The sequence below is a fragment of the Lagopus leucura genome, unplaced genomic scaffold, assembly GCF_019238085.1.
Source record: "Lagopus leucura isolate 7727_CA_CO unplaced genomic scaffold, USGS_WTPT01 Super-Scaffold_100009, whole genome shotgun sequence".
NCBI classification, from domain to species: Eukaryota; Metazoa; Chordata; class Aves; order Galliformes; family Phasianidae; genus Lagopus; species Lagopus leucura.
The window spans coordinates 28,490,093-28,512,981 of record NW_024962266.1 but is presented as its reverse complement, the minus strand read 5'-3'; the positions used below and the strand labels follow the sequence as shown (position 1 = coordinate 28,512,981).

At 49.5% G+C, this 22,889-nt stretch overlaps 1 protein-coding gene across 2 annotated transcripts in view; it reads left to right on the top strand.

Moving 5' to 3' along the window:
• Positions 1–22,889, top strand: part of NEGR1 (neuronal growth regulator 1) — a 169,405-nt gene that overhangs the window by 111,892 nt on the left and 34,624 nt on the right. For both annotated transcript variants that reach the window (XM_042873586.1, XM_042873585.1), the window contains exons 4-6: positions 2,246–2,377; positions 18,463–18,583; positions 22,148–22,299. In XM_042873586.1, the coding sequence (XP_042729520.1) occupies positions 2,246–2,377; positions 18,463–18,583; positions 22,148–22,299 (405 nt within the window). The remainder of the gene's footprint in view (positions 1–2,245; positions 2,378–18,462; positions 18,584–22,147; positions 22,300–22,889) is intronic.

The window sequence follows — 22,889 nt, the reverse complement described above, 5'->3', positions numbered from 1 at the left end:
GTTTAAAATTTGCTGATTAAATTTGCTGATTTATGCTTCTTGTTGAAAGAACACTGTCACACAGTTTGGTGGGGACCCACGCAGTCCTGTGACATGCAGCAGCTCCCAGTAGCTGGCTGAGATGTGCACTGCCCATGCAGCTCCCAGTGCTCCATACCTATATATCACAGGTACAGATCTGACCTTGTTTGTCTCCACCTCTGAAACTTTCTGCTTTGTCAGCCGCTGTTCGCAGCCTTTCTTTTATCAGCACGCCTTTCTCACCAAACTGCTTTTCTTGTTTCATCTCTTCAGCGGGGAGATCTCCTTCAGCCCTCAATTTATCTGCCACTTTCAGACATTTTTTCTTTACATTTTATCTGATTTTTCTTTACAAATGTGGAGTGTGGCATCGCTAAAGCTAAATGGCCTTACGCTGACAATGTTTAAGTGGTGCCTAATGTGGTAGGCACATTCTCCTAACAGACAGCAAGCTGTTCTGCTAACCCACAGCCCCTAGGAGAGGAGCACATCCTGTACAATTACAGCATCTGATGTCGTTTGAAACCCTGAACGCATGGCAAGTAGGAGGAGCAGCTTCAGATTATTGTCCTGGTTGAATCCAATTGTTTAGGCTGTTCTCAGCATCCTGTGACAACTCCTCTGCAGGAAAGAACAAAGGTGCCTCTTTGATCCCAGCCTATAAGACCTGATGGGCCGTGGGTGCTTACAGCACAGCCAGCATTCAGATGGCATCCTGATGGCATTGCCACTGGGGAGCTCACCTGCTCATAGAATCAATCATAGTATCATAGAATCGTAGAATCGTAGAACCACAGCATGGCCTGGGTTGCAAAGGAGCACAACGCTCATCAGTTCCAACCCCCTGCTGTGTGCAGGTCACCAACCAGCAGCCCAGGCTGCCCAGAGCCACATCCAGCCTGGCCTTGAATGCCTGCAGGGATGGGGCATCCACAGCCTCCTTGGGCAACCTGTTCCAGTGCCTCACCACCCTCTGAGTGAAATTAGGATTCCTCCTAATATCCAACCTGAACCTCCCATCTCAGCTAAGTGGTTGCTCACACAGAATCCATATGAGGCAGCATACATGCGGGTGAGCCCACGCTGGGGCTTTCAGGCTGCATGGGGATCCTCCCCAGGCTGTGATCTGCAGCCACGATACAGCACACCTGCATAGCTCAGCCTCCTGCTGGTAGTCCCAGACCATGCTGGGCTCCTTGTGCTGACACCGGCTCAGTGGAGCACCATGGAGCTGGGCTGATCCCACTGCCCAGTGGGACCTGGGGTGCCTGAGCTGGGGCTGCATTGTGGTTAAATATCCCAGGAAACGTAGAAAACAAGCAAACAGACATCAAAACAGCCTTGGCTCAAATTAAGTCCTCAGAGTTTTTCAGAGCCCACCTGGACTTGCACCAGATCTTTCCTCTTACTGACTTATGTTTAGCAACAGGAGAGGAAGATGCAACCTTTGTAAAACCCATCCATCCACGCCTTGGAAAAGCTGTCCATATGGCGAGGTGTGCTCACGCTCCTCCTGACGCCAGGGACCATATGTGAAACACGATTCTTGTTGTGCTCTCTCCCAGGAGCTACACGTGTGCTGCTTTGTTGGGCACTGTGACACCACGCAGTGGCTGGACCTGGGCATTCCAGCTCAGCTTCACAGCTGCTTCCCTGCCATGCTGGAGAACCCTCTCCTATAGCCCAACATATCCCCAGCAGATAATTACATATCATTACCCATTTCAGCATGTCTAGTTTTAGCTTGGAGAAGAGAAGGCTCCGAGGAAAACTCATTGTGGCCTTCCAGCACTTGAAGGGAACATACAGACAGGAGGGGGAACGGCTGTTTACAAGGGTGGATAGAGATAGGACAAGGGGGAATGGTTTTAAACTGACGCAGGGTGCCAGGGTGCACTGCACAGCAGCCCAGGGGTGGGGGTCAGCATCCCTGGGGGTGTTTGGAGCCGTGGGGATGTGTGTGCCACTGAGTGATGTGGTCAGTGGGCATGGGGAGTGGGCTGGGGGTGGATTGGGGTCTTTTCCAACTGGAATGATTCTGTGGTTCTGTCTTTAGGTAAGGTCCCAGCAGCTCTGCTCAGCACTGCTCCCATGTTCTGTGCAGCCCGTCCCAGGGGTGGGGGCTCTGCGGTGCCCAGCAGCTCTCCCATTCAGCCCTCAGTGACCCTTTGGGTGCTCTGTGCTCAGCCTCACCTAATTGCTTTCTCTGATCATTTTATTTCAGCAAAACCATTTGAGAGCGGGCAGTACTTGGACATCTATGGAATTACAAGAGATCAGGCTGGGGAGTACGAATGCAGCGCAGAAAACGATGTCTCAGTCCCAGACGTGAAAAAAGTAAAAGTCACAGTAAACTGTAAGTCATGTTGGTTTCTAATCACTAAATCCAATGGAGGAGAGGGGCTCTGCTGGGAAGAAAAATGTAACTCAGAGAACTGCTGCTCGTGATGAAAATGTAGATCTGTTTTTTGGTGGAACAGTAGCGAAAAGCCCGCGGTGTCTGAGGTGTGAGTGGTTCTGAGCAGCGGTCAGTAGGAGAGGACCAGGTTCAAACCTGACTGCTGTGCTGGCAGCAGTGCGGGGCCAGCATGTGGCCTGGGCTGGGCTCTGCTGCGGGCTCTGGGCTTGGTGGTTATTCACTGAGTAATTTCTGTGATTCCTGGTCTGAAACGTTTCTGGTTTAACTTGTCGTGGTTGTGCAACGGGACAGGGAGATGAGAAATATGGCACTCTGTGTGGGTGTGAGAGTGGATCCCAGCACAGGCAGCGAGTGTGGGCACTGCTGGCACAGGAGCTGTGCTCTGCCTCTCCTCCAGTGCTGTGGGCACTGCTGTGGGTGCCAGCATGGCCTCTGGTGGGGCTGCAGACCACAGTTCTGCCCTCCTCAGGTGTCTGCAGAAGTCGGATGCTTTCTGGTTTGGGATCGGATTTGATTTGACATTCAGTACAACAAGAAATGTTCAAAATGGTGTTCTTTTCCCTTCCAAAAAATGTTTAAAAAAGGGAAAGAAAATGGGAATAATTACACTAATCCACTCTAGCTGTGAATTTTCTTAGGTTAAGTGCAATTACGCAGCTTGTGATTTGCAGCAGTTCCTGCTCTGAAAATCACTGTGGCATCGTTACTGATTTACAGATGCTGGAGGCCCTGGATTTGTGCCCCCCCCCCCCCCCTCCTCCCCCCCAACCCACAGGCTGAGTCCATCACAGTTCTCTGTAAAACCTGTGGGCTGAAAACCACAGTGCTGGTGGAACAAGTGACCGCTGGGCTGTGTGCAGGTTGTTGTTACTGGAAGACTGTCAGGAAGAGGTGTTGTGCAGATATGTGTGCATAGATGGAGCATTTTGGTCAGGCTCTGGCACAGGTGCCCAGGAGTGGGGGGGTCAGCATCCCTGGGGGTGTTCCAGAACCATTGGGATGTGGCACTGGGCAGTGAGCACGGGGAGCTGGGCAGGGTTTGGATTCGGGTTCTTGGAGGGCTTTTCCAACCTCAATGGTTCTGTGATTCTATAAATGTGAAGGGGTGTTGGGGGGTGATGCTCTTCACACCCCAGAATGTGCTGTGTGGTTTAAGTGATGCCTGGTGGTAGAGTCCAGAAGGGGCAACGTGGTCTGCTTGTTTTATCAACACAAAAACTGCCTCTGAAGACTTTATGTCATGGGAGCCTTAAGAAGGGTGATTGTAAAAAGGGAGAAGACGATAGCCCTGCTTAGCATATTTCATTTGAAAAAAGAAAAGAGGAGTGGTAAAGAATCATGAAATCAGCCATTCTCCCTCATCTTCCGAGCCAAGATCAAAACTTGCACAAATCCTTATTTAGATAAATCATCATGTTCATGTGTGTTTGGATAAATCATCATGTTCATGCTCTGGCCAAAGCCAGAGTTCTACTTTAATTGAGCAGTTTGTGTAGCATACTTGTGCCCTGTGAAACTGCAATTGCTTCTGGGATCAGTTCCCCTGTTTCCTAGGGACAGTTATGGTTTGTCACTGTGTATGGGAAAGATCAGCCTTGTGGCACTGCTGAGAGCACAGAGGCCAGTGGGACCTCCCCGTGCCCCATGGCCAGAAGCATTGGCTGTCAGGCAGCTGAGCTGCAAGGGTTGGGATTTGACCTCCCTCAACACCAAGCCAGGGGGGCTGTGATGACGGAGGTGTGTGAGTGTCAGTGCCAGCCACAAGCAGGGCAGCTCGGGTCTGACAGCAGGGCACTTCCAGTCATGGCAGGGGGAAGTTATCAGGAAGTGTCCTTGGCTGTAGCAGGGGTGCACCTGGTGCTGGGTTTCTGTGCCAGATTCAGGCAAAATGCTAGGTCTGCACTGGGGCATGCAGAGTAGTTTTTCTCAGTCTCTTGCAAGTAAAGAAGGAAGAATCAGAAGCAATGCAAAACTAGGATCTGTCTACAGCTTGGAACTGTTTGTATATGTGAAAGATTTGTCACAGTCAGCAAACTGCACACGCATTTCAGTGTGCTGAGTGTGCTGTCCTCACGCTCAGCTCTGCAGCCCCTGCAGGGCACATCTGGTGCAGGAGCCCCGAGCTGCACCTCATTGCAGCGAGCTGTGCTCTCCTCTGCCACTCACCATCACCCCTGTCTCCCCACTGCAGCCCTTCATCCCCAGGCAGACATGAGCACTTTGCTGGCCACCATGCTGCATACGCTCTGCAGCTCTTAGTGACTCTGCTTTGGGACCTTGGGTTTGTCCTTTGTGCCATTTCATGTCGCATAATCCATATTTTGTACGTAACTTATGTGTGTCCACATGGTTTCCCTTTTTAAAGAGATGTTCCGAGAGGCTGTGGTGTTTGTTTGTGTTTGCATTCTGAGGAGGAGAATCATTGGTGGGGTCTCAACATTAGGTGGTGGGAGGGGGATTCCCAATCATTGTTGAAATCAATAAAATAGAATATGATTTCACTTCAAAGCAAAACTTGCTAGCATTTTCTACTGTGATTTATAAAGCAAATGCTGATGGATAGATGCTGAATTCAAAGCCCCTGTGAACAAACCACTGCCTGCTTAGCAGGAGCTCAGCAGCAGCTGTGAGCAGCCCCGTGCCCCACACCTGTCCCTGCAGCCCCACTCACGCTCTGGTTTATGGTGACACACTTAGAAAGATTAAACACAACCATCTCCAGAAGCACTGCAGCCGTGCTGAGATGATGAAGAACGAGGTGTGTGCATCACGAAGCCGGCGTTTATCTTAATTTAGATAAAATTTTCAATTACCCAAATAAATAGTCAACATGGGCTGTATTGCAGCGTTCCTTCTTTTCAGATGCCACATAACCAGTCTCAAACAGCTTTGTTATAGCTGGATCTTGTGGACTGTACTGAATTAAGTTCAGCTGCCTTTGGAGAGGAAAGAGAAGCCATTCATCTCAAATTAAGAGGCAGTGATTTAATTTCAGCCTTGATGAACCCCATCACGTGGCAGATTGAAGGCCAGGTGTGCTGGGGCTTGCTGGGGAGGTGCAAATTGCAGTCGCGGTGCTGAGGATGTGCGGCTGCAACAGAGGAGGAAACTGCTCTGTAAATTCAGTGGGCAGCTGACAGGGCAACAGGGAGGTAACCCAAACTGCTCCCAGTACAGAATGGAGCACTGCCTGCTTGCAAAACCATATCCTTGCACAAAGATCCATTTGATCAAGAGATAATAAGGAGGAAAGAAAACAGACATGAGCAGATGACCTGTACCCAGTCACACTTTGCCCTTGCCTCGGTGTCACCATGGGACACTGCCTGGTCACCCTGCAAAGGATCCCCAGCTTTGGGGGGGGCGGGGACATTAAGCAGCACACAGGCAGCACATGCTGCTAATGCCAACCTGTTTGCTGTGCTCAGCCCATGGTTTGCCCCAAAGCACCGAGCCTGGCCCTACTGCAGCCAGAGCTGATGGTCCAGCACACCCTGCTGACAAACCTGCTGTCAATCACATTGTGTCGTGGCATCTTCCAGGTGCTTCCACATCTTTGATTACCTGAATGGCATCATTATGGGGAGTGAGGACAAATGGTCTGGTTTATAATTCCCTGGCATCTGCCTGTGGTTCAGGAATGCTGTAGTTTTCGCACTGGCATCGTCCAGGCCTTGGTGGCACCCACATCTGGTGGCTGCTGCCCAGCCCTGAGTGGAGTGAGCAGTGCGGGGCTGGGAGCTCAGCAGGCACCAAGCGCTGCTACAGGTGGCTGTGTGTAATTCTGCACTGCTCCCTTCCTGCTCCTTTCTTTCCTGCTGCAGTGGTTTAATAAGACATCCTATGTTGTGTTTTTAGTGGAGTTTTTTTTGTTGGTGGTGGTTTTTTTATTTTCTTATAGAGGAATGTGTGATTTTCTTGTATGAATTTTAAGTGCTGTGTTTGTTTTTGCTTGGCCAGGTTAGGGTTTTGCAGAACAGCTTAACTCATTAGCATTTCTTAGAAGTCTGCCTTACTGTTGCTATGACATTTGCATAATATTATGCACAGTGCTCTGATTTTACTTTGAAATCAGACATACTGTACAAGCCACTCTAACCTAATTACATCAGTAACCTGAGACCTACCAGGAAACTCAAGATGGGACTCAGGTGTATGCTGGGGCTCCCAGTGCCCGGACACAGGGCTGGGACTTTGTGCTCCCAGAGAGTGCCTTGCTGCCAGCCAAAGGAAAACATTTCCTGGGCAAGGTTCTTTATGTACAGTCAGCAAAGAGGTTTTCCTTCCATCAAGGTGAATATGCTATGAAATAAAAAGGCGGTGGTCCCTTCCAAGCCGTGCCATTCTGTGTCAACTCTTCAACCAGAATCACACCCAAATTGGATGAACAGATGTGCTCACATGTGGCCGTGGCACAGAAGGTCCCTACCTTGAGGTGGCAATGGCTGATGCTGTCCCTGTTGCATCACACTGCTCCTTAATGATGAGGGCCTGCAGCACTGTAACAGCACAGAGCAGTTTGCAGCCCCAATTCCCACTGACCATTCTGAGAGGCACATGTGCACGGTGCCTCAGAGGATTTAGCTCCAGAATACTGTTTTGAAGTATCTAAATTACACTTTAAAAGTTAAAAGCACTCCGGAGTGTCAGTTTAATTGACTTCCTGTGAAACACGTTTCTCTGAATTCTCTGGTTACCTTTCAAAAATGGGATTTTTGGCTTCCAAGTCACACTGGGGACTCGTCAAAAACTCTGGCTGCTGGTGAATATTTGATTCTGCTCACAGATCCGTGGAGCTCAGTGAGATTTTTCTTGGAAGCACTGCTCTGTGCACATCCTCTGGGTGCTGGTGTGCAGGCGGTGCCAACGCAGCCATGGCTGTAAGTCAGTCTATGGGCACAGCAGAGAACGTGGCCGGGCATGAGCTGCAACCATTGCATGGCTACAGGTCTCCTCATTTGTCACAAATCTTCTGGTTTCTCTGGGATGAAGGCTGAGAGTGTTGGTCTGCTTTCATGTTGCCCCACCAGCATTGCTGGGAGCATGCGGTGTCCTCTCTCTGCTCCACTTTTTTCTGTTTCTGTTCTGGAAAGCTGTGCTGAAAGCACCGGGGGAACCTTGAGTGGTGGAATGGGGCTGCCCCATGGTGTGCTGCCATGGGCCAGGGGCTGGCTGGGCAAATGGGCAGCATCATGGCTGTGGGGATTCCTGTGTCCTGACCCGTGCATCCTGTCAGTGTTAAATGTTAACCTAATCCTAATGATCAGATTCTCTGTGCTGTCCAGCTGGTCTGGTTCAGTAGCTGTATCACTTACATCAGAGCTGCTATTGTAGTAAGAAGGAGGTGGGAAGATCCGTAGTGGAAGGATGGAGGAGGTGCCTTCCTGCAGCACTGCATGCACAGCTGAAGGCAGAGGGGTGATGGTGTGATCTGCTTCTGTACCTGTGGGCCAGCTTTGGAGAACTGGCTGCCACCTGCCCCAGCTAAAGGTGAGGCAGCAGCTGATGCAAAATCACAGGTTATCATTGAAGTTGGTGATAGAGCTTCCCTTCAGGTCCAGCCCCCAGAAGAGGAGCTGCCTGCAAAATATTTTACATGAAACCTGTAAATACAAATAGTTCTTTTGACCTAAGGTAAAGATCTTTGAAGAAATTTATGCTATTCTTTAAATAGAATTTTTGGTCGTGTATAATGTAATCAGAGTCAGGGCTCTCTAACTTCTGTGGCTTTGTTGGGTTTTTGGTCTGCATTAGGGCTAAACTCTGACTTATTTAAGCTGCAAATTGCCCTTATCTCTGAGCTCACATGTATGAGATATATGACATACCATCCCACAGTAACACCTAATGAAAAGCAGCTTTTACCAATTCAGATCAATAAAACTGGTCATGTATTTAAATCCATCTCAATTAGAGTCGGGAGGAGAATAGAGCTGATACAAAGAAAATGGTTTTCTCCTCATAGGTGGGGAAAGAAGCGTCTTCTGAAGGTAATGTTTGTCATTTTTTGTCCTTCAGGTATTTTTATTAGCATTTCAGAAGTCAGATTAGAACAATATAGTTCAGGTTACTGACTCGAGAGCGATTTGGCTTTGGAATTAACATTGATTTCTTTCTATAATAGTTTACTGTTGGGTTCTGCAAACTGCTGTGCGGGCGCTGCTTATCCTAGAAAGTGCTGCTCATATCGAAGCGTGACAGAAGTGGTTATAAGATTCCTTCATGTAGATGGCATTCCGTTGCCACAGCACACGGTTAGGGGCTCTGGCAATGTGAATCAAGGCACTGTGTTTGGAGGAGTTGGAGTGTTGGTGCTTCACGTGGCCTTAAGGCTGCTGGGGAGTGCATCTCTTGGTCTGTGCTCCTCTGGGCAGCCCTTGGCCTGTTTGGCAAACCAGCCTGGCTGCGTGATGGGATGGAAGAGGTGCCCAGTGTAATGGCAGCACCACTGCAGCACCTGTTGTGGCTCCAGTGGGAAGCAGTGTGTCCAGCACAAAGCTGGGAACCTCGCTGGGAGTCACTGTGCTGCTCAGCTGTGTTCCAGCACATCTTTGCAAGTGTTCTTTCCTTGGGAAGCAGCATTTCCAACTTAGCCATTAACAGATTCTTTCTGCAGCTCCAAACTGGAGCTGGCTGTTTCAGAGGCACATGGGCGCTGGTAATTTCTCATTGCTGCAGTTCTAATGCTGGGGACTGCCATGAAAACCCATCTGAGAGTAATCTGTTCCCCATCCCCAGGGAAATCCCCAGGGCCATGGAATAAAAACAGCTGCACTCATTTGCACGTATCTGTGCTCTGCCAGTAGTTACAGGTCCACATCTTGTGTCATTATGGTGTGCCATAATGCTATAAATGCTATACAGTGTGTTTATGCATCTCTGGGAAACTGTGTTGCAGCAAATAATAGAGCACCCACAGCAGTGCTTGAAAAACATCGCCAGCAGGATGCTGTAAGGGCACAACACAAATGCTTCAGGCCACTGCTGGGAGAACCTCTGGGCAGGAGAATGAGTGGCCAGAAACAAATGAAGAGATTGTTTTTTCAATAACTGTTTAACAGTAACAGATTTGGTAACTATTGTGCCACCATTTCAAAGACAAAATAGGGTTGCAGAAAGGCTGTGGGCTCTCTCTCTCTCTGCATCCTCTTCTCACATCTCCTGGAGGCTGCAGCAGAGGACAGCACTGAAGGCAGTGAGAGCAATGCCACCAGCAATGACAGCACTGACAGCAGTGGCTGCAGCAGCTCTGCTCAGGGCTGCTGCTCTGAGCATGCTTGGTCCCAAGGGCTCTGCGTGCAGCCCACCGTCATCCCCAGAGACATGAAGGTCCCCATTCACAGGCAGGAGGGGCTCCTGGCAGCTGGTGGGATGCAGAGTGAGGGAGGGATGGCAGTGGCAGAGGAGCAGCCCTGTGGGCAGCCATGCTGGCTGGAGTGAACGCTTTCTCCCAGCTCTGTGCCACCGCGCGCTCCTCAGCCTCCAGGTGATCCCACTCCAAACACTAGCTGAAATACAGTTCATGAAAATTAAAGTATTAATAGGAGATGACTCATCTGTAAAGAGCTTATGCATTTCAAGAAGCAATTTAAAGTATACAGCAGGCTCTGTAATACTCCAGACTAGAACCAAAATTAATGGAGAGCTCTTCAGCTCCCAGGAGTGTTCACTTGCCCAGATTGCTCTTCAGCAAAAACAATTACTTAAAATATTTCTTGTAATAGTCTGTACATTGCGCAGCAGTATTTCTCCTGGTGGCTGCAGTGCTCTGTGCTGCTGCAGGCTGTGTTCCCTGGCTCTGCAAAGTGGGAGCTGGGAGGTGTTCAGGTGCATCTGGTGATGCCAACTGGACCATGCAGGAGGAGCCAAGCCAGATCTTCTAGTCCCTCAATAGTTTTATCTTTTCCTGCAGCCGTGGCTGCCCTGAGCTGGTAGACATGCAGTGTGCACACTATTAGAAACTGCACACAAGCAGTGTGCATGGCATGGCCGTGGTGCCACTGTACCCTGCACCCAGTCCTGGTAAGGCTGTAACAACACTGATGCAACCTGCTCATCCCCAGCCAGGTTGCTAAATTAGCTTTTAACAACTTCTGCCATTTGGCTGGTGTTAGCAAGTGTGCGTGGCACAGGTATGCAGAGGCACTGGATCTCAGCTGGAGGAGCTTTGAGAAGCAATATTTCTGTTTTTATGACTTAGAACAAAGTGGTGATATTGACACGAGAGAAAGGGAAAACTGCCAATGTTGTTCTTTAGCTGTTATAATTCATAAAGCTTTTGTCTGCTTCTTCTCTTGCTTTCCAACCCTCCTCAAATAGAAAGGAACTATACTGAGGTTGATTTGGATGTTGGAGCTGCAGAGCTGAGACCAATACTTGCAATGAAGCTCTGCCAGCCAGCAGCAAGGCTGTGCTCAGGGTCTGAGGATGGGGTACAGTTATGGACTGAACTGCTTCAGTGCTTCAGCAGCCCTGACAGTGGCTGCATGCCATGCAGTAGGATCGCATTCACCATGCAATAAGACCAGGAGTTCAGTTCAGAACGCGCTGTCTGCAGTGTATTTTGAGCAAAAGTAGGATTAATATCAAACTCAGCATTCAGGTTCTCACTGCTTCTGCACGTGGTACCATTAATGGCAAAAGAGCATCTCAGGAATTATCTTTCAGTGCAGCAATTGAATGTGCAAGTGGAAAATCCCACTGCTCCAGACCTCTGGGGAAAGAGGTCTGCATCTCACTGCACCCAGTGTTGACTTGAGAGATGTTGTCTGCTGTTAAGAAGCATGCAGATGTTCCTTAACAACGAGCAATTCTAACACAGCCACCAAATGTTCATCGGGAACAACCTGTACAGCCCTGTGAATGTCCACGCAAGGCTCTCTGGTTTCAGCATTGGGCTTGCTCAGAGCTGTGTGTGCTTCGCTTTAGGGTTAGGGCATCCATTGCACTCAGTCCTTTGGCTGTTATCTATTGAAATGACACAAAACTGAGGATGAAGGAATGATGTTATATGGACAATCTTAGAAGAAAATGCAGAGAGAGGCTCCTGAGGTGCTCTTGCTTCCACAAAAGGCCTCTTCAGAGCAGCAGCTGGGCTTGGTGCCCACAGGTGGCACACTGGGGAAGGCTCTGGGCTGCTGCAGAAGGAATGGTTCCATCCCTTGGCTGAGATAAGCCAGCAACCCCTGCCCCACACTACCCAGCATTGCCCTGGCCCAGCTTCACTCCTGCCCTTGCTTTGGTCCAGCGTGGATTTGCAACACCCAGCGCTTCAGTGACTTTGCTGCTTAGAGTCAGAGAATCGACTTTGAGCCTGACCAGATCCTGCCTGTGTGTTTGCTCGCTGCCTCTCTGCATGGATTGCCCTGGTTTGGGAAACTTACTGCTGCTGCAAACTGCTGAGGGGGAAAACCTTTCTGTAAACTTCATTTCTTTTTAATACAGAGCAATAGCTCCTGGACCCTTTATGGCTCACCCTCATTCTCCATGAGATACATATGTATATCAGCTCTAGCACGCTGTCAGCGAACAGTGGTTTTCAATCAAAAAGACTGTCAGTAAAGCTGATTCACTAACAAGAAAGCTGTCAAGCTGTGACAGCTGCTGTCTTTGCAACCCCAAACAATCTGTTCGGTGCTAACTCTGACTTATGCTTCCATTTATTATACAGTAGTAATGAGTACTGTCCTTAGAAATATCATTTTGGAGAGTACACCTAGCTGCTTTGTTATGTATGTAGAATACATCAAATTGGATCCAAGCTGCACAAGTTTTTGACAAAAAAGTGGTTCTTGTCATCTGAATCACTTTTTTTCCCCTCAATTCTAAATGTTGTTTCAGCATTTACGTCATTTTTGTAGTTAAGCCTCAGACTGAAAATTGTATTACTATTAGAAACTGAGACAAATATAATTTCTGCTTTTCCCATCGTGTTGGAAAATGGCACCTAATCCTGAGCACAGTGCTCATACCTACAGAACTGGGTAAAGAAGGGTTGTTGTGATGCTCCGGGGGGGGATCACACCTCCCAGCCCACGGGGAGAACTGATGCCGATGCTGCTGTCCAAGCGCAGTGCTGGCATCCAAAGGCTTGTTAATGCTTCCTTTTGTTTTCTTTTTAATGAAATAAGAGCACATTGGCAGTCTCCTTCAGCAAACTCTTCCAGCAGTAACTTCTAGCTTTGCAAACCTAGATCTCCCTTGTTTCAGTTACCATCGCTTGTCCTGCCTCTCAGTGAGAGAGGGAAGAGCTGATCCCATTGCAGTTCTGTGTACACCTCCCTGCTAAGTCAGCCTCTCAGCTTGGCTGATCCCAGCTCTCTCCGCTTCGCAGCCTTGGTCCCTCAACCCAGCTCAGCTCCCTCTGGTCCCATCCAACCCGCACTGTGCACACGCTGTGATTCCCACCTCCCAATGCCTTCCACCTGCGTTTGTGCTTCCTGAGCATGCAGGGCTCGGGCAGCTTCCCACCCACACTGTGTGCTGTGGTTTTGTTCCAGACGCTCTTTCCTTGAAATCCTCCCAGCCAGCTTTAATTCACTTTCTCCTCAGCTGTGCTGCCAAGAGACCTACTTAGCAATTCCTGGAATTTGTTGAAGTCCATTGCTTTCATCTCCCTTAGAGGGAGAGAAGCGGCACAGTGAGAGCACTCATGTTTGTTCTCACCCGGGCATGCGGCCAATCCCTCCTTCTGGGTTGGCACCGACGTTGCCCATCATACCCCAACTCCCTGCAGGACTGCAGCATGCTGAGGCTCACCGCCCCACTGCTTGTGGGCACCAGGTCTGAGTGCTGCATGCAGAGCAGCAGCACTGTGCTCACAGCCATGTGCACTGGGTGCAGAGTGGATCCTCTGCAGGTAGGTCTCTTTGGGGCCAGCACTCCCTCTTGGGTCCATCAACAGGGTTCCATCAAAACTACGCTTCATGTTTGGAGGCAAACAGGTTCATTCTATTGTCTCAGGTGAATGCAGACCCTCCCATGGTCTTTATTGATGGGAAAGCGTCAATGACAATATTTCCCTCAAATTGCAGTGGTAAGAGCAGCGATACAAAGAACAGTTTTGTTGCCATCGTGCTTTTTGCCTTTGTTTGTTTTGAAGACTGTGAAATTCCCTTTCATTGCCGATCTTACCAGGCCTCATCCACAGCCCCTCTGAAATCAACATAAAGATTTTGACATTAGTTTAATTTGAATGACACTTCAATGGCCAGTGGAAGATGAAACCCTGCCGTGGTGTACCAAGTAGAGCCAAGCAGTGAGCACATCGCCCTGGTTGTGTTTGGTGCATCTGCTTCCTCCAAATGGCCAGCAGCCCTGCATGGGTTTGCTCCTTGCCCACCCCCACCCAATAGCATCAGCAGGGCCACATACATGGATGGGACACAGCTGGGACTCAGCCCTGGTGCTGGGGAACAGAGCGAGCTGCTAGACAAAGCCTGATGGACAGGAAGCAGAGCAGCCCCTGCCACTGTGCCCACCTGCTGGGCTCTGGGGATGGCTGTTGGCTTTGTCAGGTCTTGGAGGTAGGGTTGCTCCTCGTCGTTCCTGTCACTCAAGCACCTGTAAAACGCATCATTAAGCATTTCTTTCCGCTGCCTATTATTCACCCTATGTAATTTTGTGTGGCTTCTTTTCCCCCATGAAACAATTACTTCTGGATTTTAAGCTCTCCTCTCATCTTAGCACCAGGAGGTTTTAAATTCAGGAGGCACAAGCGGCACCACAGCCTGTGATTCTGTGATCTGCCATAATGCAATAATCCATTGGGCAGAGCTGCGGGAGAGCCTGGGGAGCCCTGCAGTGCCTGCACTGTGTGGGATGGGGCTGCTCAGGATCTGCTCCTTCCCTGCAGCTCCAGGTGCTCCCGTGGCTCTTCAGTTAATCCACGTTCAGAGCACACCTTCTGGGGTTGTTATCCTGAATAGAAAGGAGAGAAGCAAAAAAAGAGACGCCGGGCCGCATCTGGAAACATACGGGCTGCATTGAACTCTTAATGCGTGTTGTGTGTTTGCATGTAGCACTTAGGCAGATGTGCACATCAAGACCCTGCTGAATTCAGTATGTTTTGGTAACCTTTCCAGAAAAGATGGGAAAAAAATAAGGTTTTCAGCTGTTTGGCAAAAGGATTGCTGCATCAGTGTTTGCCTGAAATGCTGCCCCAGCCCAGAGATGTTTCTGCTGGAAGGAGAGCTTTGTGAAACCATTGAGTTGGGAACAGAACAGAGGGGCTGCTGCTAGCCAAAGAAGGTCTGTGGGCTGCTGGAAGAGCACCTCCATTATCGATGGTGTGAGTAATATTGCTTCGCTTGGAAGATTTGTTGCTTTATTGAGAAGGTGCAGTATGTCTACACAGAGTGAATACATCAATAGTGCTCGTGTCTGGCTTTCTGCAAACTGAAGGAGATCTTAGGAAACCTGTTCTCTTACCTGAAAGGCTCCCTCTTAACACACCAGAGAGCAATTCTGCTAATAAAAGAACGCATTAGGATGCCAAATTAAAGGCTGATGGAAATAAATAAAAGACTTTTTTTTTGACATTTACAATTAATGCCACAAAAATGTTGGTTTAATCAGACAATATGGTTAATCACAAAGGTGAAATTGAAAGTTGCCAGCCCTGAATGCTAGTGTAAAAGTTAATAAATTCAGCTCTTAATCATTATGCACATGCTAGTTATAATAATTTACTGCCCATACCAAATCTTTATAAGCATTGTAATTAAATATAAAATGCACATTAGAATTATAATGAGTAATTAGGGCAACATAACTAATATGCATAAAAGTCCCGAAGCTCATTAAAATGTTAAAAGATGGAACCTGTTGTAGCGGAGGGCTCTGCGTATCCTCTGTGCCTGCCCGAATGCCAGCGTGTTTCACGCATTGTTTTTGCTGTTCCTTCAGACATTTGAAAGCAAAGAGAAAATATTTGGGTAGGAAACCAGACTGTGCAGAGCACTGCATCATTTCTGGCTGGAGCATAAGTTGCAGAGTTGGGTTTCGCAGCCCAAAGGCTGACTCATGCACACGTGTTGGTGGCAGCAGCCGAGCAGAGCGGTCGTAGCAGAGGGAGTGGAGGTGATGGCTGCTCACAAAGGCGCTGGGAGGGAGCTGGAGCACCAGGGGCACCCAGCACTGCTGTGTCAGGCTTTAACGTGAGTGCTTTGCACAGCTTGGGTTGTTTCACTGAGACAAAAGGGGATGTGCACAGTCCGGGTGTGTGGGGGCACTCACTGCCACATTGGTGACCCTGACATCACCCTGAAATGCAGACACACCACGCTGTGCTCCTGCCCTGCCCGGGCCTCCTGCTGCTGCTCCCGAGCAGGAAGGAAAAATGAATGCCAACCACAGAATCCCATGGGGACTTCTACATGGTTCCCCAGCTCAGGGCAGCTTCCCTCACAGAGGCACTCTGCTCCAGGACAGGGTGCTCCTCTGTGCTCACCTGTGTGCTTATCGTCATTCAGCGCTCCCAAAGTGTGCCTGCGTTGTATAGTTTGTTCTAGAAGAAGGAAAACAACCTGACAGTGAAAAATACGGTAGAATGGTGATTCTAAGCCTTCTGCCTGTTCACATCAGCATTAGCCAGGGATTTCCCAGAGCAAACACTACCAGCAGTTACTTTCCCTTCTCCTGACCTCCCAGCAAGCAGAGGCCGGGCTCCTCTGGGAGGGCAGCAGGGCCATGGGGTCCCACCTGGCAGCTCATGGCTGCTGGCAGAGCTCACAGGCATGAGAGGGTTTGCAGTTCACACACGGAAATGTGAGCTGGGATTTTCTGCTGGGATCCCATCCAGCTGCTGACTGTGGTAGGTTTGGATAGTTTGTGATTGAAATGGCTGAGCTGTCAGCAGCCCAAACCACACTTTTGGTTTAGGAGAGCCTTCCAGATGTACTGACTCAGTGCCCTGCCCTGCTTCATCTCCCAGGATTTCTCCCTGGTACCTAGGCTGGAGGTGTCTGCATGGAGCAGGGTGACCCTGGATGGCTCAGGGGGCACCAGGCTTCTGCCACAGAAAGCACAGAATCGCAGAGCTGTGGGGGCTGGAAGGAACCTCTAGAGCTCCCCCAGCCCAGCCCCCCACAGCACATCCATACAGCAGATGCACACAAAGCATCCAGGTGGGTTTGGATCTCTCCAGAGGAAACTCCACCTCCCCCCCCCACCTCTCTATGCCAGAGCTCTGTGCCAGGGCTCTGCTGCCCACACAGTGACGTTTTTCCTCATGTCCAGATGGAACTTCCTGGGCACCATGGAACAGAGCCCTGACCTCCACCCTTCAGATATCAATCAGCACTGATTAGATTCCCCTCAGCCTTCTCCTCCACAGACAAACAGCCCCAAGGCTCTCAGCCTGTCCCCATCAGGAGGTGCTCCAGACAGCTCTGCACCTTCCGCTGGGCTCTCCAGCAGTTTCCCATCTGCCTGGCACTGGGGAGCCCTGCACTGGGCACAGTGCTCCAGTTGTGCAAAGCAGAAGGGGAGCACCTCCTTTCCCTGCTGGCCGTGCTCCATGCGATGCACCTCAGGGTCTTACTGGACTTTTTGGCCACAAGGGCACAGTGCTGGGTGGCGGTCACCCTATTCACCACTGTCTCCTCCATATTGCTCCTTTCCTGTAGCTCAGCCCTGTACCTGTACATCCTCAAGGGCAACGTGGGTAGAAGCACTGTGGCAAGGCAGGAAGGCAGAACGTCCCCAAAAAGGCCACATGCAGACTGCGCAGGGCAATCTCTGCCCCGCTTGGCGGAGTCCCTCATCACCTGTCTCTGTGTGGGTGTGCTGTGCTGGGTACTGCAGGATGCTGCCGTGGGGTGGTGGGCACAGCTGTGTGGCAGCCAACGTTCTGCACCTACATACACGCCTCACAGCAACATCTGCAAAATTGCTTGGGAAAAAAACCAACAGATTTTTATTTATAAGTTCCGTGTTTGGGTTTTTATAGCGTTTTATGATGCGCATAAATTGTTGTTTAAAAACAGAAAATGTAAGCAAAATTCCAGGGGGAAGGCAATTGTTGTTCAGCCCTAACTTTGATAATCTCCTTCCTGAGGAGTTCGCTGTCTTCTGTCTTCAGCTGGCGGTTGCCTTTTGCTGGCAACTGAGAGAGGCAGCTATGGCTTTTTGGCTTTATTTATATCTGCAGTTCTGTGCTTGAAATATTTATTCCCCTTTACTGTGTTCACTGTTTAAGAAGACAGAATGTACTTAAAGAAGCAAGCCTGTATCGGTGTAGTGGTGGGGCAGCCCTGCCGTGCTGTGTGGCTGGGTCCTGGCTGCAGGGTACGTGTGCCTTTGGTGCCCAAAGCAGCTCCAGCGCCCCAAGCCCTGTGCTGCTGCGAGGACCCAAAGCAGAGCAGTGCTCATGGTGGTCCCCACTTTGGGGCCGTAGAATCACAGGATGGCATGGTTAGAAGGGACCTCAAGGACCATGAAGCTCCAACCGCCTGCCACATGCAAGGCCACCAACCCCTACATTTCACAGCAGCCCAGGTTGCCCAGAGCCCCATCCAACCTGGCCTTGAACACCTCCAGGGATGGACGGGGCATCACAGCCTCTCTGGGCAGCTGTTCCAGCACCTCACCACTCTCATAGCAAAGAACTTCCCCCTGACATCCAACCAAAATCTTCCCTCCTTCAACTTAAAGCCATTTCCCCTTGTCCTGCTGTTATCTACCCTTTCAAAGAGTTGAGGCCATGCCTTGCCTGAACCCAACAGCCGACATCACTGTGCTTTGTATTGAGTAACTGAGCAGAATGGATTGAAAAACAGACTGTTCGCTGTGGGATTAATATTCTCCATGTCTCAGTTATGCTTCTGCACCAGATACACAGATCTGTGTCAGAATCTGCTGTGTGGGATCATTTTTGCAGTGCCGGAAGAAAACACGTTTGAATGTGACTCAAGCTGGAAAACACGTGCCAGGCTGAGTAACGTAGAGAGCGCTGAGGAGAAGCAGAGTTCGGCCGTCTTCGGATTTGTATGCAAATGTCTATTTTACAATTTTTTTTTCAGTTGCTCCCACAATTCAGGAACTTAAGTCCAGCGGAGTGATGCTCGGAGGGAACGGCCTCATCCGGTGCGAAGGCGCGGGCGTTCCTGCCCCGGTCTTTGAGTGGTACAGAGGAGAGAGGAAGTAAGTACCTGCCTGCACTGCGAGCTGCAGAGCTGCCCAGGGGGAGTCGTGGAGTTTTCTTTCAGCTTTTGTTTCTGTGCTGGTAGATGAGGCATAATAGGACTGTCCGCAGCTGGGCTGTGATGGTGATAATTGCCATAATGAGCCCAGGGTTTAAAAATGCTTTAGTAATTACAGCCTTTGAAGTACAGCAGCCAGAAAACGTCCACTGGAAAAGTCTAATAAAAAGAGTTTTTTTTAAGAATATGGGTTTTTTAAGCCATCTCCGTAGGTTTCCTACCGCGGGTTTCAGGGGTGGCTCATGGAGGCACCTTGCAGTGCAGCTCAGTGCCCACAGCCCTTGCACAGCAGCAGCACCTCCCTGCAGGAGCTCCCAGACTGAGTCCAGCGACCTCAGTGTGCGCCCCGGTGTTTGCATCCAGCTTTGCTTCTGCGTCGGTAGTGCTTGGTAAAGGTCTCAGATATCTCTGCAGGATTGGCTTCTAATAGGAGGTTTTGCTTTGCACTCTCACCTCATCGAAGATCTTAAATCTTCATGGAATGTGAAGTTTAAACATTGGTGCAGGATAAAATCCTGGTAGAAGCTGTGCAGGTACATCTTCTAGCTGCTGGAATGTCCTGGCTTCTGAACACTGGGTTTCTCATCAGCTCTAAGATCCCATTACACGTGGGAACTGACACGAGAATAGTAATGACCATATTTCATAGGGAACCATCTGTCAGCTCATTTCTCACTGGCCAGCTGCTCCCCTTAGGAGCGCTGCTCTCCCTCCTTCCTGACTTCCCACAGCAGCCACAGCCATCTCACTCTGACCATAGATCAAAGCATTCTGGAAAACACCATAATCAACCTTTACTACATGTAACAGCACAGACTTTCCCTCTGTTGGAGAAATTCATCTGCATCCTATTTCCAAGGGTGCACGTCATATTGTACATATGTCGGGGAGGAGTTGTAGCGGAAAAAAACTGTTGGAGCACAGGTTTTAATATAGATCATGGCACTCTGGATTCAATTAGCCATTTCCAGCGTGATAATCACCTCTCTATTTATAAAAGTCACCAATTCCCTTCTTCTTGAGTGCATTCAGTGTCACAAGAGCAGCGGGAAAGGATAAGCAGAGCATTTCAGGACACGGAAGTTGTGCCTTCTGTTTTCCATTTCAGTTGCTGTATCACCTGAGGCTTGCTATAATCAGCAAGACAAGCACTGTCCTGTTGTGTCTCACTGCTCAAATATTTTGTTAAATCTAACGGTACATCATTGTTTGTCCAAGAGCTGCTAGCAGACTCACAAAACACACGTGGCCACAGAGGGACTGGGAGCCTCTGAAGCACCACTCACAGGACAGGGAGGGCTGCACACGCACTGTTCATTCCTACTCCCAGGATCATCTCATCATAAAAAAAAAAGTCAGTAAAACTAAAAATAAGACCAGCTAAAGCCTATGTCCAGCTCCACCTATGAGGTGTTTGTAGGACTGCTCCTCTCTCTCCTTGCTGGGCTCGCAGCAGTCACTGCTCATCAATTCTCCATGCATTCCTGCCATGCTTTGGGAACACCGAGCTCAGGGCTGAGAACTGCTTGGGGAAAGCAGGGGAGGAACCCAGAGCACTGCCTGCCATCCCATGGGCGTGCAGACCACACAGCCCTGGAGAGCCCACATGGACTGAGGATCAACTGAGGGAATGGGCTGGTTCAGTATGGAGAAAAGGATGCTCCAGGGGGACCTTATGGGTCTCTACAGCTCCTGGCAGGAGGTTGGAGAGATGGGGTTCAGCTCCCAGGAAACAGCAATACGATGGGAGAGTGCTGTGCCAGGGCAGGGCAGGCTGGGTATGAAGAGAAATCTCTTCTCCAAAGAGCGGTCACAGAGCTGCTGTGGTGGCACCCAGGAAAGGAGCTGGGGAAGGAGCCAGTATAGGGACTGCCCTTGAGGGCTTTAAATTCTGAGCAGGAGCCAAAGCTCTGAAATGCATCACATTAAAAAGGGACTGGGTGAAAAGTTAGTAGAAGCTTCTTAAAATTGTGATAGCATTTGGCTTCTAAAGCTGCAGAGGGATTCCCTGTGGAGGGGAGGAGGCTTTGCTGTTCTGAGTCTGGTATCTGAAACTCACAACTGCTCAAGTATACTGTGTTACAGGGCTGTGAAGAACTGCATCTCAGAAATTGAACAGCCACAGGGAAAAAGCCCAAAAGCCACTCATCTAAAAAATATTAATTCTCTTCTACTTGATAAAGCAAACAAGACCTACATTTGAAATAACAAAACTTGTTATAATGGCTTAATATACTGCAATAATGTGAAGTCATTCAAATACGAAACTAAAGGTAGATATCCCCTGGGACTGGCACAGACACACGGTGTTCTCCTCATGCATTGGCATAGTCTCCAAAATAAAAATGAGATTCCATTTCCATGTTCAGCTCATGGCATGGAGCAGTGGAGTAAGGAGATGTGTAGGGTGGCTGCACATGAGTGGAGATGCTGTGTTCCGAAATGGAGCTGCACACAGGTAGCAAATGCCGTGTGCAGTCAGTGAGCTGGGCAGGGATGTGGTTGTTGGCTCAGAAGTGAAAGCATCAGGTTCCTACAGCAGCAAAATCAGGTTTCTACAGCAGCAAACGGAGGTCCTGCAGGTGCTATGTTCATGGTGACCAAAGCTGACCACAGACCCTGGCAGCCACGTGGCTCTGTGCTGTCCCCAGTGTGGCACCATGCCACGGGAAACGTGAGGAATCCACTGTGAGCAATCAGCTGTAGCTGGCACTTTAATAACATGGGTACCGTTCCCATCTGACAAGATGTGGTCTGCGTACAACAACAGAATTTGAACTGATTGTCTTCCTCTGTGCCAGAGCAGCGGTGTTTCTGACACCTGTCCATATGGGACAGGGCCATGGAAGGCTCAGTGCAGGGAAAGGGAGCCCAGTGAAAATGGTTGTGTTTGGGTTCCTCCTGCATTCTGTTACCTGATTTCTGTTGAAGTTGCAGTCTCAGGATGCAGTGCTGCGGTAGTGCATCCTTCCTAATTGCAACTGCAGTTTGTTGCTATAGAGGTCTGTAAAATATATTGTGGTCTCCATCCTAATTAATCTCCTTCTTGGCTACATAATCCCAATCTACCATCAGTTAGAGGTGCACAGAGTTGTGAACAACCAGCAGATTGTGAAAAACACCCTCTGAAGGATTTACTGTAACAGTCAGAAGTGGTGCAGTGTCTTTAGGGCAGCACTCTGTCTCCATGCTCCGTCCTATTGCCCACCCACAGCCCGCCCTGCCCCTGCTGCAGCACTATGGATGCTGGGCACAGCAGTACGGATACATGCAGGTGGGCACTGGGGGTGCTGCTTCCAGGCCAGCCGTGGGCCAAACTGCCCGAGGCTGCTCCCCTCACACCTCCAGTGCTGCCTCCCAAAGCAGCCCCACTGATAAGTTCGTTCAGCAGGATCACGTGCAGACTGATTACTGTGCTATCAGCTGTATCCATTAAAGAAACGAAATCAAAAAGGCTATTGCTTATGGTATATAAGTTATAGACTTTTTTTTTCTTACTTTCTAGACTGATCAGTGGTCAACAAGGAATTACTATTAAAAATTATAGCACGAGATCACTTCTTACTGTTACCAATGTGACAGAAGAGCACTTTGGCAACTATACCTGTGTTGCTGCCAACAAGCTTGGGATGACCAATGCCAGCCTGCCTCTCAACCGTAAGTAACGTAGATGTGTGACAAGTGTTCGTGCTCGTTTGTTTCCACATGCCTGGGTTCAAAAGCAGAAAGATGTCAGCGTGCTTTTTCTTTCCCTCGTTTTTATCACAAGGCACACAAGTACCGTTACATTCCTCAGCAGTGGGAAATAGCTGGTTTTTTCTTCTGTGCTGCAGAAGGGCTTCTGTTTTGGAAGCAGTGCCACATTTTGGGGGCAGCAACAAGTTGTGGATGTACAAAAAGACACATGAGGGCTCAGCCTGCTTTGTGGCACGGGCACTTAGCATGGCACAACCTTTCCGTACTGGCTGGCCAAGGCAGCACTGTGAGCACCATTCAGAACTCCTTGGGAGGTCTCCAAGGGGCACTGTGAGCCCAGCACTGCATGCCTTTGGCTGCACACACCGGGCGGTAGGGTGAGCAGAGGGGACGTGCCATGGAGTCCTTGGATGAAGACAGCAGTCACTGGGATAGGCAAAGCAGAGCGCTGAGATACTCTTTACATGAAGCTTACATAAAATGGGTCTCAAATGTCCTACTTGAAAGATATTTATAGCCGTGACTTCATAGTATTTCACATTTTTTGACTC